The sequence below is a fragment of the Pleurodeles waltl genome, chromosome 5 (assembly GCF_031143425.1).
Source record: "Pleurodeles waltl isolate 20211129_DDA chromosome 5, aPleWal1.hap1.20221129, whole genome shotgun sequence".
Classification (NCBI taxonomy): Eukaryota; Metazoa; Chordata; class Amphibia; order Caudata; family Salamandridae; genus Pleurodeles; species Pleurodeles waltl.
Window position 1 is genome coordinate 1,415,858,156 of NC_090444.1, and position 16,401 is coordinate 1,415,874,556.

At 40.5% G+C, this 16,401-nt stretch overlaps 1 protein-coding gene across 2 annotated transcripts in view; it reads right to left on the bottom strand.

Annotated features, from left to right (window-relative positions):
* KCNQ5 (potassium voltage-gated channel subfamily Q member 5) overlaps positions 1-16,401 on the bottom strand; it is a 1,862,282-nt gene that overhangs the window by 3,785 nt on the left and 1,842,096 nt on the right. For both annotated transcript variants that reach the window (XM_069235692.1, XM_069235693.1), the window contains exons 11-12: positions 8,707-8,838; positions 1,668-1,794 (exon numbers count right to left, since the gene is read on the bottom strand). In XM_069235692.1, the coding sequence (XP_069091793.1) occupies positions 1,668-1,794; positions 8,707-8,838 (259 nt within the window). The remainder of the gene's footprint in view (positions 1-1,667; positions 1,795-8,706; positions 8,839-16,401) is intronic.

A 16,401-nucleotide genomic window follows, 5' to 3' on the forward strand; every position in this document is an offset into this window, starting at 1 on the left:
TGAGGTCCTTCATACTTTTGATCAGTGAAATCAGGGTCTCCTGGAGATATTGCAGAATTGCAAAGCGATCTAAGTTAGAATCAAAAGTGCCATTGAAATCACTAACTACTAGTCATTCACCTTTATTAAAATCTGACGTCGTAGAAAAGTATTTTCTCATCTTTAGAGAGACACCAGTGGTACAGCTTCTTTTGTACAATAGATGGATCCCAATCTGAGAATTTGATGAAAGCATTCAACCCTGCAATCCAATATCACCTCCTCAACCAACTCTAACTACAGAGACAGGACTGATCTGTAGCCACTCACAATTCAAAGTCCACACTCTCATTCATCTTTGTTGAACTATGTCAGTTTTGTGTGTTAGAGTAAGGTGTATAGATGAACACATATCTTTTGTGACTTGGGCCTATAGTTCTTTTATGTTTGAGCCAGTATTGAGTTCGGTTTAAACTTTTAGTGACATGATTCATTTTATAGTTTAGAATGCTGTTTCAAATGTATGTACTCTTTGTGGTGTGGGCTATTTTCAGTGGCTCTTTCAATTCTTTAGCTAACAAAACACTGCACCTAACTGCATGTACTGCTGGCAATTCTAAATAGAAAAAGCGGGAAACATTTAAGCTGTTATGCTTATTTATTCACAAAATTATCATGCTGAGATAAGAAGTTGCCTAATTTGCGATAAACAAAATCAGGCTCATGTGCTAACTGACTGCTTTTAATTTGTGATTAACCCACAACATCTGGTAGCTGATGAAAAACATAGACCCCATTTAGGACATCAATATAGTTCACATAGCCTTCCAGAAGCAAGGTTCTGACAAAAATTGAAGCATTAATATATTAGAAAACACACACTAGTGCAATGTAATCAAAACTCTGTCTGCGTCTGGCAAATATAGGGTAGATTCTTGAATCGGCCCGATATACCACCCGTTCTCTCCCCCCACAGCAGTTACTATGATTCCACTGGGAGGGAATAATTGGTACTATGAGATGTTGGCGAATAACAGGCAGAAATTGGACATACAGTGCTGGTTGATGCATGTTTTACCCTGGTATTTGCCTGGAAACTTTGCCTTCTTGCAGAAGCTGTAATCTCTGGGTGAAATATACTTGACATGCAATGATGAGAGCTTATAGCAATTAATGGAAAATTTGTAGTGACAGTTTGCAAATTGGGTGTGAAAAACATTGAGGGGGAGTTGTGGCTCAAATAGCCATAAGGTTGCAACATTGTGAGTGTTCATTACATTCCCAGTGTTCACTACGGTCCTGCCCAGGGGAGCACCTACGTTCACCATAAATGTATCACTGTATAAAGCCACCGTACTTGGAGACTTTATTTGGTCATATTTCCATTTACGGGCACACATGACCAAAGATCATGATGCTAGGAATCTGGACCTGTCATTTGTGTCCATAGACTTCCTTTTTTTTTCTAATCTTCAGTGATCAAAATTAGAAGACTGTGGTCTATTTATCTCTATCTGGTTTTGGAAGAATAATAACAATGTGCAGAACTAGTGGTTGAAAGGGATAATAATCCTTCCATAACTACATGCTAAGAGATCAGTTGTCTGACATTTTTAAAAAAGTGATTAATTACATATTTGCAAATTGTAATTTTTATCAGCAACACACACATTATCTGTGAACTATACCTGTTTCTCCACCTTGACAACACGACCTAACATACTGATGTCATCAGATGCATCATTGTCCACAGTGTTTTTATCTCGGATTTTCTTATCTGTTGTGATTTGACCTTTTCCAAGAATTTGATCAACACTGAAATTAAGGAACATAATTACCAGCAAGCATTTTAAACCAGTTAAATGAAAATGAAATTTATCACAAGGACAACTTAATTCTGACTCACAGATGAACATTGCAGTTACAAACCAATTCAAACACAGTTGAAGCTATGATCTGTTGAACACACCTGGTGAGGACTGAATGTCGCCTTAGCTATCTTAAGACAATTTCGCGCCTTAGCTATCTTAAGACAATTTCTACTGGATTCAGAAAAGGAAGACTTAGGAGTTTGAAAACAATCCATCCTTTGTAATATGATATTTTATCAGAAGCAGTACACTAATTAGTTTAAGCACAGACTATGTTCTAATTGAAGGTATTTTTGATATACATAACTGTTTTTTTTCTAGGGCCGCCCAGATGCCAAGTTAAAACATGAGGAAATGGATGTTCTGATTGTAGGATGCGAGGGTGGGACAGGGTCAGCTCAATTTCTTGTTTAATTATTGGCACTTGAGTTATGCAATCCAAGGAGTTCAACCTTGGCACTCTCCTTCTTCACAACTTAAAAATGTAGTCACAGATTCTAGCTTTAGTTTCATTTATAGCTTTAGTTATATGAGGATACTAGCACCTTTAATCTTTCCAGGATGGCACCAAAATCTAGAATCATTTGTCAATTTTAGTAGTGTACAAACTAGAGCCAGGAGGGTCTGATACATGCCAGATTTTCAAGATAGCGATGACTAGTGGGGCACAAGGTACCCCCTCAGCAACTGGGCACAACGAACCAAAGGCACAAAGTTAATTGTTCCCAGAGTGGGGTCATTTTAAGTACCCTTTTGGAAGAAGAAGTCCTCTCTTAGTCATTTATCTCCTTTTAGAATTGTCATTGTTTTTTTCACAAAATGGTTAATTTCATTACAGTAAATGTTCCTCCACAAATGCCTGATATCCCAATAACATGTATATTTAGATGTGCTTACTTTAGAAAGGATAAGCATAAAATTAAAATCATCACCATAAAATACTGAATATTTCATCATTATTCTAAGGTAGAGTTAGTAAAACAGTCCTTCTAGTCTTCACTAACAAGTTCAATCTTACATATTGCAGTTCGAGTCTGAAAAGGGGTTGTTTAACAAGTGCAACAATATTTATTTTTCTTAAACATTAGTTGATGTATCAAGGCTTTTTCAATAAAAAATCCTAAACCTTCTCAAAGTATTTATGCATTACGGTCCTTTATCAATATCTTCTGTGCCTCCTCAGGACAAACAGTAGAAGGACATTGCCATTTACTACTCAACTTCTGTAGATGTGTCTCAGATTTACGTGTTTCAATTGCTCATGCTTTATGGATGTACACTTTGATGGAGTATCTTTCTTAAATCATAGCGTATAACAAACATGTTTGTCCATAAAACATCAAGTTGAAAGAGTTTTATGATACACTTATATTGTTTGTGCCTTCATGTGCCAGAGGGTAGGACATTAAAAAGTCTCCCACAGCCTTTGCCCATGGATCAACTTGTATGGTGGGCTCATTGTATTAATGACATGAAGTGTGCAAGTATCCATCCTGGTGGCAAATGGAGCTACAATTGCAAGGACTCTGGCATAGGGGTTGCAACTAGGAAATGTTTGTAGACTCACCACATATTTGATGCCCTTGCAACTAGGATCGCCTAAGTCCAAGACTCATTGTTTAAAATATACAATCTTTGCGCACATTCTCAAAAGTTAGTTACTGTGTGATAGCTCACAAAAGTGTGATATTTTATTAGTAAGAAAGGGGGGTATCCTTTGTAGGGTCTGTTATTTCTATAACCAACTAATATTAACAAGATATTTGAAATTATCCCTACTGAGTGTTTGAGGATACCTTCCAGCATATTTTGTTATCATTACTAAAAGGACTTACAAATAATATTGATAAATGTGTATTGCAATACTTCAGATTTACATTCTGTTCATAATTGTTAAAAATCTTTTGAAAATGATATTATCTACATTTATACCAAATTTCCCTTTTCACTGATCATTATTACCAGCAACTTTATTCTTTGACTAGAACCATCAATGGTGGATCATACAATGAAAGATTAATTAGAAGTAAATATTATGCCATCTTCTCATTTTCCATCTGGCTCTAGTTCAGAACGTGCCTCACAGATGTGTAATACGATGACATCTGTGAGAATGGTTTCCCTAAAATAAGCCAGCTGGACAGAGATTAAGATTTGAATTGCAAATTTGCCCAAATGATTATATCTGTTTTCCTGCTCCCAATTATTTTCAATTTAACAGCTTTAAAATAATAAAGAAGGGATTGGCCATTGGGCTCTTCATTTGAACTCATATTTAGTTTTTTCACCGCCTATAAATTGTGTCTTTTCATCTCAGTACACTATTCTCATCAGCTAACAACTAGAATAGATGACGTCATATTCTACAGTTGTCGCAGATGCAAGATCTAATTCTCAAACCACTGAATTTTTCTTTAACTGAGAATAAACTCCTCTGGTATAATGGTATGATAAATAGATAGTGACATGCTTACTTGTCCCACATCAGACCTGCAAGTTTCTGGAAAACAGCCCCAAACCCCTTTAAAACAAGATAAATGGAATGATACATTTTGCCAATTCTTTAAAAGTAAGCTCTGAAAAATGCAGAATGGCACAAAAGGCAACAAGACAAAGCAGTTAATTTGAAGATAAAAGAGGTCTAATAGCAATGCAGACTTTTAGTTATGAAAAAGAAACAAAAATATTACATTTAACGCATATTTAAAAAAGGTGATGCAATCCCCTTGTAAACTACAGGCTTATAAGCCTGTAAGTGACTGTTAGAAGTTGTTGTCAAAGTATAATCAAAGATTATTTTACAATATATAAATACCTGGATTACCGGTAATAATGTAATCCTACCAGAACAAAAGGAATTCAGGGAGAGTCACTCAACCACTGATCACTGTTTCCTCCTATATGCGATAGTGTGGGAATCAACTAAGCATGTTTGGAATTTAAGTTGTTGCTTTGATGATTTACACACAGCTTTGAGCTGATTGATTAATTTCTTCCAGAAGGTCACTTGATCTATCTTAACAATTCATCAGGCCTACCCTCAATCTGCCAAACACTCAATTCTTCAAACATGGCCCAGGTCAAGGGTGATTAAACTCATGATTTATCTTGGTCAAAAATGGTCTTAGGTAGGGCTGTGTTTTAAGGCCAGACTTAGTTGGTCTTTCATTGGTAGCTTAGCATTCAAGCTATAATGAATGGACTCTTTTTCTTCAAAATAGGGGCCATGATGTGCCATCCCTTCTTTAAGATAACAACTTGATCATAATGAACGATAGCCCCAAAGGCATTCAAAAGAAACTGTTTATGTTACATGGATTTTGTACTAGAAGCCAATTAATAGTGAATAGTGCTAAAACTAAGGCACTGGGGTTTGAGAAGAAATATTCAAAATATTCCTTGTATCTCATGAATGAAAACATCAAGAAAGAGTGGATGTTTATAAATTTCTTGGCTTAATTTTCAGTAGCTCCCTCTATTAGTCAGAATATTTACTATTGACAGCAATTTGAGGTGGCATTGTGTGGTGGAACTTTCAGGTTCCGTTCAGAATTTGGAGGTGTGCCAATGTTACATCATATTTTGGCTTTCAAATGCAAAATGCTGCCATCAGTTTTGTATGGTTCTGAGGTCATGTGACCATAGAGCATCTTAGGATCTCATTGAAAACTTTCTTTCAGAACTTTCAGAATCTATTCTAAGTTTGCCACCAAATACAATCATTCTGGCGCTAAGGTTTGAGTTGGGCTTACATCATGGCATGAAATGGTTAGAATCCACTTACTTGGATTTGTTCAATCACTATCAAGAAGGAATGGATTTATTCATGTTCTTATCTTTCCATTGTATCATTTTAAAACATTTATTTTTAAAGTATGGAACTCTGTATTATCACTTGTAGTACAAATGCAACACTTGGATGTGAGGATTGTGTTAGGTTGATACCTATTAGCAGTAAAAAAGACAACTTTTTCTAATTTTGTGATATTATTTGAAGCTTAAGAAATTTACATGGTGTTATGCTGGATAGAAAAATCTTAAAGGCTTTTTGTTTAAATAAACATTTTTAAATATGCCTCTCTCTGTTGGAACTTAAATGGAGGTACAGCATTTGTGCCATTCAAGACTCTAAGGCCCATATTTATGAAAAATGACACAAAACTGTGCTAACGCAGTTTTGTGTTATTTTTCTTAATGCTGGCTAATGCCATTCCTTAGAGCCATCTTAGCGCCATATTTATTAAATGAGGCAAGATGGCTCTAAGGAATGGCAAACTTCTAAAAAAAAAGATGCTAGCCTGGCAGGGTTGGCGTTACAGAAAATGGCGCTAGTGGGTCTGAAATGATGTTAGGCTTTTAAGTGGCAATAAATATGCCGCTAACCAGCCTAGCGTCATTTTATGACACCCAAGCAGCCAAAAAATAACTCCTGTCAAAGGAGTCATTACCACCACCCCAGTGCTCATCCACAGGGTACTAGTGTCCCCTGGACAAGCCCAACATACCCTGTCAGACAGGGGGCCCCATGTAAGGGGCCCCCAATGGTACCTAATAAAAAAAAAATCATACTTACCTAAACTTACCTGGGATGGGGTCCCCCTCCTGTAGTGTCCCTGTGGTGTAGGTGGTGGTGTTCCTGGGCCTTGGGGTGGGCATCTTTGTGCCCATTCCATGGTGTTCCACCATGGAAATGGGCCTACCTGCACACTAACCCCTGGTCTGACCCAGGTGTTAAATAATGATGCTAAGTGGGGTTAGCACCATTATTAAGGTCCGCCTCCTCTTTGCGTGTCATTTCTGCACCTGGAGATGAATATGGCGCTAGGGGGTTAGCGTTGTGTTTAGGACGGGAACGCCTACCTTGCTGCTCATTGAGGCAAGGTGTGTTCGCGCATCCTAAACATGGCGCTAACTCCAATATTTTGATGCTAGACGGGTCTAGCGTCAAAATATAAATATGGAGTTAGGTTAGGGCCATTTTAGTGCCAAAATGAATGGCACTAAGGAAATGCTAACCATCCATAAATATGGGCCTAAGTCCCTTGATATATCAGGGTTTCAGTAGCCTAGTTGTAGAGGTAAATACATTGTTATTCTGTAGGCTACCTCTTGAGACAAGGAATTGAATTTGTGGAGTTCAAAAGCATCAGCACAGCAAATAAAGATTTCTTCAATTTTGGGACTGCCAAAGTGGTGTTTTATTTAAGACTTACCGGAACCCTTATATTATTAGATCTCATTGTCATTACACTGCTATGGGAGTGGGTGTGGAAAATATGAGAACACTCTAATTATTCAGTCAAATTTACCTACCAATCACTGCGAGAAAATCACCATTTACAGGCCACTCCAGAGCCCACCTTTCATCAGCACTTGTCTGGAACGGGAAGAGGAGGAAATATTGCCTGCTCTGCTGAAGAAGATTCATACAACTGCCTTTCTGAGGACAATTGTAGGACTATATAAATCTGTAGTTTGTATCCTTGAAGAAACACAAGAAATCAGGGTGCCAGCCTCCTGCTGACGTACAAGGCTTAAGTGGTCCATGTCCTGCCTGAAAAAGCCTGCTCATTCCAGTGGAATTTCTCTCTTGTGGCTATAGGCTGCAAAATGGAACCTAGGACACCTTTGATTGTCTGTAATATTTCCAGTTGAGCAGCAGATTATTTATTTTCTTGTCAGCCAGTGGACTGGAATCATTAAATTCAGTCCTTAAGGTGTGAATGAGTTCCTAAAAGTAGTACCGTTCCAGAAAGTAGTACCGTTCCAGAAACTAACTTTAGAGTTTTGGTCTACTAGAAATCTTCCATTGGGGGCTTCAGCGGGCTCTAGTATTCCTTTTCACAACTTCAAAGGTTTTAGTTCCAAAATCAATGAACTAGCAGCCCTTCTTAGGAAATCTGACCAATGCAGTGTAGTCCTGGCTGGTGATAGTTTGCTCCGCTGACTTGAAAAACATTCGTAAAATATTTTTCTGAAGAACTCGGCCACCAGAACAGACTTTGTCCTACTTTGAGCTTTCTATGACCTAACTTGATGATGCAGCAGGACTGCCAAATTACTTTATAAAATTTCGTAGAACCCTTAATGAACCTAGATTTCCATACGCCTACTAGATATATTTTAACTCCAGAAAAACATTGACAAGGCTTTGCTGCCAGGGGCAGGCCAACATGTACAATTTCCGGTAAGTCTGAGGGTGCTCCAAAATCCTAGTTTGCTTACATTGAAGTTGACTTTCTTATTGTTTTCTATTGTCCATGCTATATTGTAGTTATACCTCTCGGTTCATGCAGCTGATTTTCTTCATTTTGTGTAATGTTACCATTACACTTGTATTGTTTTAATTGTAATTCGTTTGGGCTTCTACGTTCATTCATTTCACTGGATTTGTCTGTTACACACAATATTCTGTTGTTACTATCTTCCTTTTGTTTATGCAATGACTACCAGAGCAAGCGTATTTAACCCTCTTGAAACCTATTGTGGGTCTTTGTGTTTGGACAATCTTTGACCTCAGCAACAGCTCACGTTTAAATTGTGACCCCTCTCTCTGATTGTCTGGCATACTGACTCCCAAAACGTATGTGTTTTTTGTCATCACGTGCCTCGGAATTTTATGCACCTGTTCTGAAATGTGCATTGCACAACTTTGATGTAACGTTCACCCTATCCATTTTGTGATCCCTAAATGTGTACAGAAGTTTGGAGTGACATCAAAGGCAAGATCACTATCACTACATGTTGCATGGAGAGCAGTGGTATCCTATGAAAAAATATAACAATTACATTTATATCATCATGTAAGGGTGTGTGCTCGTAAACCATCGTAATATTTCAGAGAGTAAATCCTTACCGTGTCTGAAGGCTCTTTATTCTACATAACATATCCAGATGACCAGCTGAATACTGCTCAATCACGTCTTTAACATCATATGGTCTCAATGTTTCTTTAAACTTTCTCTTTGCAACATGAAACTTCATGATTCTGTGGAGGAAAAGGTTTGCATGTTAGTCTATTTTATCACATCATCGTCAGTTACGTTCATTTCGCAAAGTCGGCTCCTAGGGCCAGATGTAGGAAGCCTTTTGCACTTCACAAACTGCGAAAAACGCAGTTTGCGAGGCGCAAAAGGCCAAACGCGATGCACAACCGCAAATTGCGAGTCGGTACCGACTCGCAATTTGAGGCTGCGACTCGCAAATAGGAAGGGGTGTTCCCTTCCTATTTGCGACCGCATCGCCATGCAGAGTTGCTTTGGGACCGCGAATGCGGTCGCAAACCAACTCGCAGTTACCATCCACTTGAAGTGGATGGTAACTCATTCGCAAAAGGGAAGGGGTCCCCATGGGACCCCTTCCCCTTTGTGAATGCCAATAAAAATATTTTTTCAGAGCAGGCAGTGGTCCTATGGACCACTGCCTACTCTGAAAAAACCGAAACCAAATGGTTTCGGAATTTTTTCTTTTTGCAGCCCGTTTTCCTTTAAGGAAAACGGGCTGCAAAAAGAAAAAACTGCTTTAATCAAAAAGCAGTCACGGACATGGTGGTCTGCTGTCTCCAGCAGGCCACCATCCCCGTGAGTGCCTGGACTCGCTATGGGGTCGCAAACTGCGACCCACCTCATTAATATTCATGAGGTGGGTCTTTGCGACCCCATAGCGAATCGCAGAAGGTGTCTGAGACACCTTTCTGCATTACATTTTGCGAGTTGCAAATTGTGAGTCGCTATTACTCGCAATTTGCAACTCGCAAAATGTTTTTTTGCTACATCTGGCCCCAAATTTGAATGTAATGCACCCCAGAAGTATACATAAATGTGTAAAATACTTAGGTGACTTTTGTCCATTTGTGATGCATTCAAGACTGCTTGGAGATAATTTAGTATGAAGACACAAATTCATAATTATACACTTTCACCAATTTAGTGTCGGATAATAAATTAACATAAGGTACATTAAGGACTACATCTCTTGAGGGAGGCAGCACTCCATACTGATAGTGGAGGACACGGCCCTGAAAACGTGGTAGCTATGTTAGTTTCAGGCACTTTGGTATATACATGCTTCTTAAGATGATAAATATGTATTGCAAATGTAGCTAGAGGTTTGCATATGTCTAGAACGATCAGTGTCCTACATTGTCCTGCTGCTACACACAGCACACATCTTCAAATCTTTTATAGAAGTTTAGTTCATTTGTTCAGTACACGGCAAAACACACTGACTGAGCCACGCATCTGGTCCCTAGATCACAAAAGATGATAATCCATTACTGCAAAGTGACTAATCACCTTTGATTGCAAATATCTCTCCCAAGAAATCTGATTAGAAGTAGCTTCCTTTTCATGTCACATCATGTCACGATGGGCTTTTGGGCAGTACAAAACAAGTAATACTAGGTTAACAATGCACACCTGACAGCCTTATTTAAATTTAACCAGGACAACGTATCTTGGTACAGTTACATTTTTAGAAACGAAGTAACCGGATATGGAATGCTATGCCTAAATGGTGAAGCATTGAAGTATACACTAAGCCTCATTACAAGTGTGATGGTCTTCAGACCGCCACACTTGCGGTGGCGGTCAGGACCACCGCTGTTGCAGCAGTCTGACTGACACATTGAAACCCTGGCCGTTAGAACCACCAGGGAACCACCAGCACCGCCAGGATCAATGATTCCGGCGGCCTGGCGGTGGCGGAGATCGTAATCCGCCAGGGCAGCGCTGCATGCAGCGTTGCCCTGTGGATTACAACCTTGTTCTCCGCCAGCCTTTTCATGGCTGTAACACCGTCATGAAAAGGCTGGCAGAGAACTAGTACCGGGTCCCCCCGCCCAGAACTGTCACAATGTTCACTGTCTGTTGCGCAGATAGTGAACATTGCAAGGGTGCTGAGTGCACCCTGCGGGCTACATCATTGCCGCCGGCTTGATTACGAGCCGGAGACAATGCTGTAGCTTGTTTCCTGAGGTTTCCGCCAGCAGACCTAGTGGGAAACTCTTAATATCTCCAGTGGGGTGGTTGCCATAAAGGCGGTGGCCACCCTGTCAGGAGTTTGGCAGACAGGCTTTCTCGTCTGCCAAACTCTTTATTAGGTACAAAGGGCAATATTTATGGCCAAGTGGCACAGCGCAGCACAGCAAGTCACCTTGCTGTGCTGCATCACAGGGAAAGGGCAAGAATGAATTGTATTTTTTCCAATATGGCACATTCCTGACCTTATGGGATGCCTAGCACCAACACAGGCACCCTTGCACCGTGGTGCATGGGTGCCTTCATTGCATGTAGGATTGTTTTTGTGCAGGAATGGGCACTTCCTGCACAGAAACCAATTCCCTGAAGCTTTTTCATTTTTCTATGCGTGTTGCAGATTGCAGCACACATAGAAAGAGTAAAAAACAAGAAGAAATAAAGATATAACTCCTTGTTATACCTCACCTTGGGAGGCATAGGGTTTTGGCGCATTCACAGACCTACCACTTCTGATAAACCTGGGAATGCATCAAAATCCATGAATGCTGTGTGGGAACACCCACGCAACACCCATGGAACGCCTCCCTGGCACAGAGTAAGGCAACGCAGATATTTGGACTGGGTTGCTTTACTCAAGATTTATGAAGCCACTCAGGGTCACGCAAAGTGGCCTGGCGTGGCTTCATAAATCTCATTTTGGGATTGCGTTGCTCATGCACCACATTCCATGGTTCAAGAGTAACACATGGTCCCTATGTCTGGACTACAAGGAGCTTTCAGTGGTTCCCTGAGGAGACAGAACAACTCAGAAGGTCCTAAATTGAAGAGCTGCAGTTGAACAAGGAGAAGAGCTGCCTCAAGTGTCAGCCGTATTTCCACCAAGGAACACTATACATTAGAATGCATATAGAGGCCAGACCTCTGGGTATTAGAACCTCCAAAGCCACAAATCCTAAAGGAGAAGTCAGCCATTCTGGGCCTGAGGTTTGGGATCTGAAGGCCCAGAGGACTGGTGAGGCAATCACGAGTTGTTGCCCCTTTCTTGATGGGAAAAGGTCTATCTAAACCTATGAGCCAATTCCTGTGACCTTGTTTTAAAAATTCATACAGTCTTTTATCAGCTTAATGTCTAAAGGGAGACATCTGATCCTCGACCCATCAAAGTGATTTGTGCCAAAGAAATTTTGAAATGCGCAGCACTCAGAAAACCCCTTGAATTAAATTGGAGTATTCTGCTAAGGGGACATTCTTCAAACCTTGGCTGCCTATTGACAAGAATTGTCTGTGGGCTACTTACTAAAAATACTCCAGATGTTATGCTGGCTTCAAATGGTAGTTTTGTAGCCTCTTCAGAGTAATGGAAATGTGTTAATTATGTGCTGCTCTGGCCAACCTCAGAGTTGCTTGATAAGGGACTCGAATTAAAAATCCCATCATTTTCCTAGAAAAAAACAAACCAGTCGTCGAAGGAAAAAAAAGGATTTTCCTACCTCTTTGTAATCCACGCACACAGAGCTGCAGCGCAGCATTTCTTCCGTGAGGATCGCAATGCCTCCCAAGTGAAGAAGAAAGATCTTCCACAAATTCCCAGCGGAAGCAAGTTTAGACTTTAAGGGCAGCACAGTTTCCTAACTGTGTGCCAGTGCAGTTTGTATTGGTACTACAAAGGAAGGGGATTGTCATTTTAGCCAGGACACCCAATGGCTGAGGCTTGATCAGAAAGCTTTATATTCCAAAAGAGTCAGAAGCTAGTGGCCAAACAGCACAAAACGAACAAGGGGTACATCAGAGCAAATGAGGTATAGTTTCTATAATCTGCATGCCCAATAGTCCTCCCCAGAGATACATTTAAAGCCTTTTTCCTGCCGGCAGCAAACAAGCAGGGTCACTGGTTATGACTGTTAGTGAGTTTCTGTGAGAAGTTTCTCTGTATCCATTATAACAGTGTTTCAGCCAACCCAAACATGTTTGCCAGCCTTCATCACAGTCTCTTCCCTTCCTGTCTAACCTTGTGCTTGTGCTCAGTAGTTACAATGGAGGGCAGAACCAGTCTCTCCCAGCTACACAGGACACCAGCACAGATGTAGTTCAGGGAGGGAGTAATGTGGATGCTCAGCAAACTTTCAAAAGCACCCAACTATGTCGCCGTTTATGGGCACCAGCAGTATTCTGCTGAGGAAATTTCCCAGTGTGGTAGGAGTGCCCAGGTTTCGGAGTAAACCAAATGGGGAGGACAAGCATACTCTGTTTCCACATAAGACAAGAAGTGGGGTAATAAAATATGAGGGGGGTCCCCCTGCAAAGTACATGGAGTGACTCCCCTCTCCAAACTCAGTCAGGAGCGCTCAGGCCACGTTACTGTGCTAAGGGGGTCCCCTGCAGCTCGGTTCCCGCTCTACCCTGCATCGTGGGGGCCTATGTTACGCAAATGAAGACAAGATACAAAGCCAGAACCTCATTTTTTTTTATTTGAAATTTAATGTTTCTATAAAAGGCGGAGATCCACAGTCTTGTGGGTTAGAAAACTAAGATTTCTGCTCGATCCCCAAGCTTGTGAATTATCAGGACACTGACCTATTCGGCAAAAGTTCAGCCATATTTGTTTCTTCACAAAGAGCTTTGCTAAGATTCAGCTCCAATACTTCCAATGCAATGTAATGCATATACACTCCTCAACCAACCCACCCAACCCAACTTCAGCTAATTTCTCATGTGGACAGGGTCAGAGGACATGGTTGTGGAGGTTCTGGGCAAACCTATATACTCACCTGTCCTTTCAGCCAGCCCCTTCTTGAAACTGCCAAATACAGTATTCCAAAACCCTATCCTTTGTGCCTTTATCCAGAGAATGTTCACTTCCTTCCGAATGTTTCTGACATAACCGGAATGATATGATTTTTTGGAGGAACTTTGCCTTTTTGGATGTTGTCTCTGAGGTCGGAATCTGAACATGAGGAAGCCACTCCAAAATACAAAGCTAGTATTATGGCCATGACTTTAGCAGTGGCGAAACACAGGGTCCTGCAGTCCCTGCTAGACTATATTTCTCTAACCTGGGGTAAAGTGCACAGAGTTTAAGTATGGCTAAATCGGCTTATACCTGTTTGACGCATTTAACCTGCCTGCAAGTGTGTAATATATGATAAATGCCCATTGGGGACTGTAGTACCTATTGTGCCATCCACTACAGTGGCAACGCAAACACGGTTATAGTGCAACCCTGTGTAGCTTGATTGTTGCAGTCTAAAACCTACAGTGCGCTACCTATCAGAATACCCCTTTTTGACAGGTGAATATCTCCATTTTAAATATTAAGAAGTCACCTCTATGTAGGTCATGTAGCCCACTTAGAGGGGTCAACCAGCAGCCGGTATGCAACCTGCCGTTCCATGGCGGTTACAATTTCAGATTTGCTCCATGGGAAGACTGTTTTCTTCAAAGATATGACAACATCTCTTTTTGGATCAGTACTTTAAAACTTTTTTTAACTTTCTGACTTCCAGCCTTTCACTGTGACCAATCCATTTGGAGTATCTGGCCAGAGCCCCAGACCTTGCCTAGATCCTGGTCTACCATGATAATTGACTACCACTGGTACTTCACGCTTGTTGATGCTGTTTTCACTTTAAAATTCAGATCTCAGATCACCTTATTGGATTTTTGCTGTTTTGAGACTTCATACATGTTTTATACATTCCTCCACATTAAGCCAGTCTGCTCAGTGCGGTAGCTAAAAAGGCGTTGAGCGCAGGTTAATTCAGTGACGTTAAGGGTTCATCCTGACAAGAGTAGTGATTGTTCCTTGAGATGGGTAAACGCTCAACACAAATAATAATTCAATTTTCTACATATTCCTTTTGCTTTAGAACTAGGTTTTCAGATGGAAAATTACTTTCCCCGAGTATGGTTTAATCTTTTTGAAGGGAGAATAATATTTTCTTATTAAGTACTTTAATAATGCTAATTACAAACACTTTCATGTTCTTCCTACTAATAATAAACTTAATAACCACACAAATAAAACCTGTCATTCAGCACTCTAGATTTTCCTAATTCATTTATGGGGACTGATAAAAGCCAGACAGTATCAGTTGATGTGGCACCACCCTTCATGCCAATGTTCCTGGAGCAGACATATGTAGTGGCATAATGTAAACTATGGCTCCCTCTGCAGGATATTGTGAGGGGGTCCTACAACTTTGCTAAGACTGGCCACCTGAGAGTTATACAAAAACCTTGGGCTGAGCACTTGATGCTTTAGGGAAGGTCTACAGAATGGGGCAGTCCACAATGCAAAGCCTGCTGGGGTCTCGGTTAGGTCCTTGGATTCTCCTGCCACCGTATATAAAAGAAACATACAAATATGTCTATCGTAGCAGAGGATGGAGGAGTGGAAAATACCTGCGCCAGTTCATTCATGTTTATAACTTATAGGACAGGCTATTTTACATTTAGTGCTACTGCAATCAGGGTTACAATATAATATATAATAATATGTTTAGAACAGAGGGGACGTGCCACAGCTTTTAGCTCTATTTGACCTCCTCCTTCACAGACATGAAGTTGTGCTCTACTGGGACAGATTTGCTATATACATAATAATCAGTCAATTATGCCATGAAGGGAGAGACCAGGGGCAGCTGACAACTGTCCTGCATCTTTTTCCTTACAGACACAATAAACTGACTATTATGTTTGTAGGTGGGGAAAGAGGAATAATATGCTTAAGTGCCCTGCAGGACAATGCACTCCCATACAGGATTTTTTTAAATAAGGCCCATAGTGCTCTGGAGGGGTACCTTCGTGACAGAGCATGTGAAATGTATCATTAAAAAGGCAAATTAACTCTTGTCCTGAATTTGCACCCTGAACCTTGGTTACCTGACAATTTGAATGACTTATACAAATAAAATTTCCTAGCCCTACTACATAAACATAAGTTGGTGAAAAAGTTAATTTCTGTTTCTAAGTCCCTAATCATAAGTGGCTTGTTAAATTCCGTCCTGTGTGTAAAACCCTTTCTATGCATGGGACAGTTTGGTTTTATTTATTGCAATTAATAATTATCGGATGTGATAAATAACTCAACATTTGTTAAATTCCAGCAGATCAAACGTGCAAAAATATAACAGGAAAAAACATACAGTATGTACCATATTATGCAGAATATGGTGCGTTAAACACCAAAATCTGCATGTTATTCCCCATAAACTGACAATTGCTGTTATTAAGCGCACCCGATAAATAACTTACACCATGGTATCATTATTTATTAGGGGCGATAAATAACACCTCAAGCTGTAATAAGGCCCTAACTGTGCAATATGCAAAGGCAGTTTTCTTATTATAGATTATTTAATGTTTCTCTCATAACATTAAGGGGGTCATTACACCGTCCGCTGAAGTCCCGCAGTTAGGTTGCCGTTAGTGCAGGTGCCTTCCCGCGGGCCCCATTAAGAGTTTCCCGCTGGGTCAGCGGGCGGAAATTGTGCTTCTCCTCGCTGGCCCAGCTGGGAACGGCCTACACCATTGCCGCCGCCTGATAATAGAGCCGGCAGCAATGCTGTAGTGCA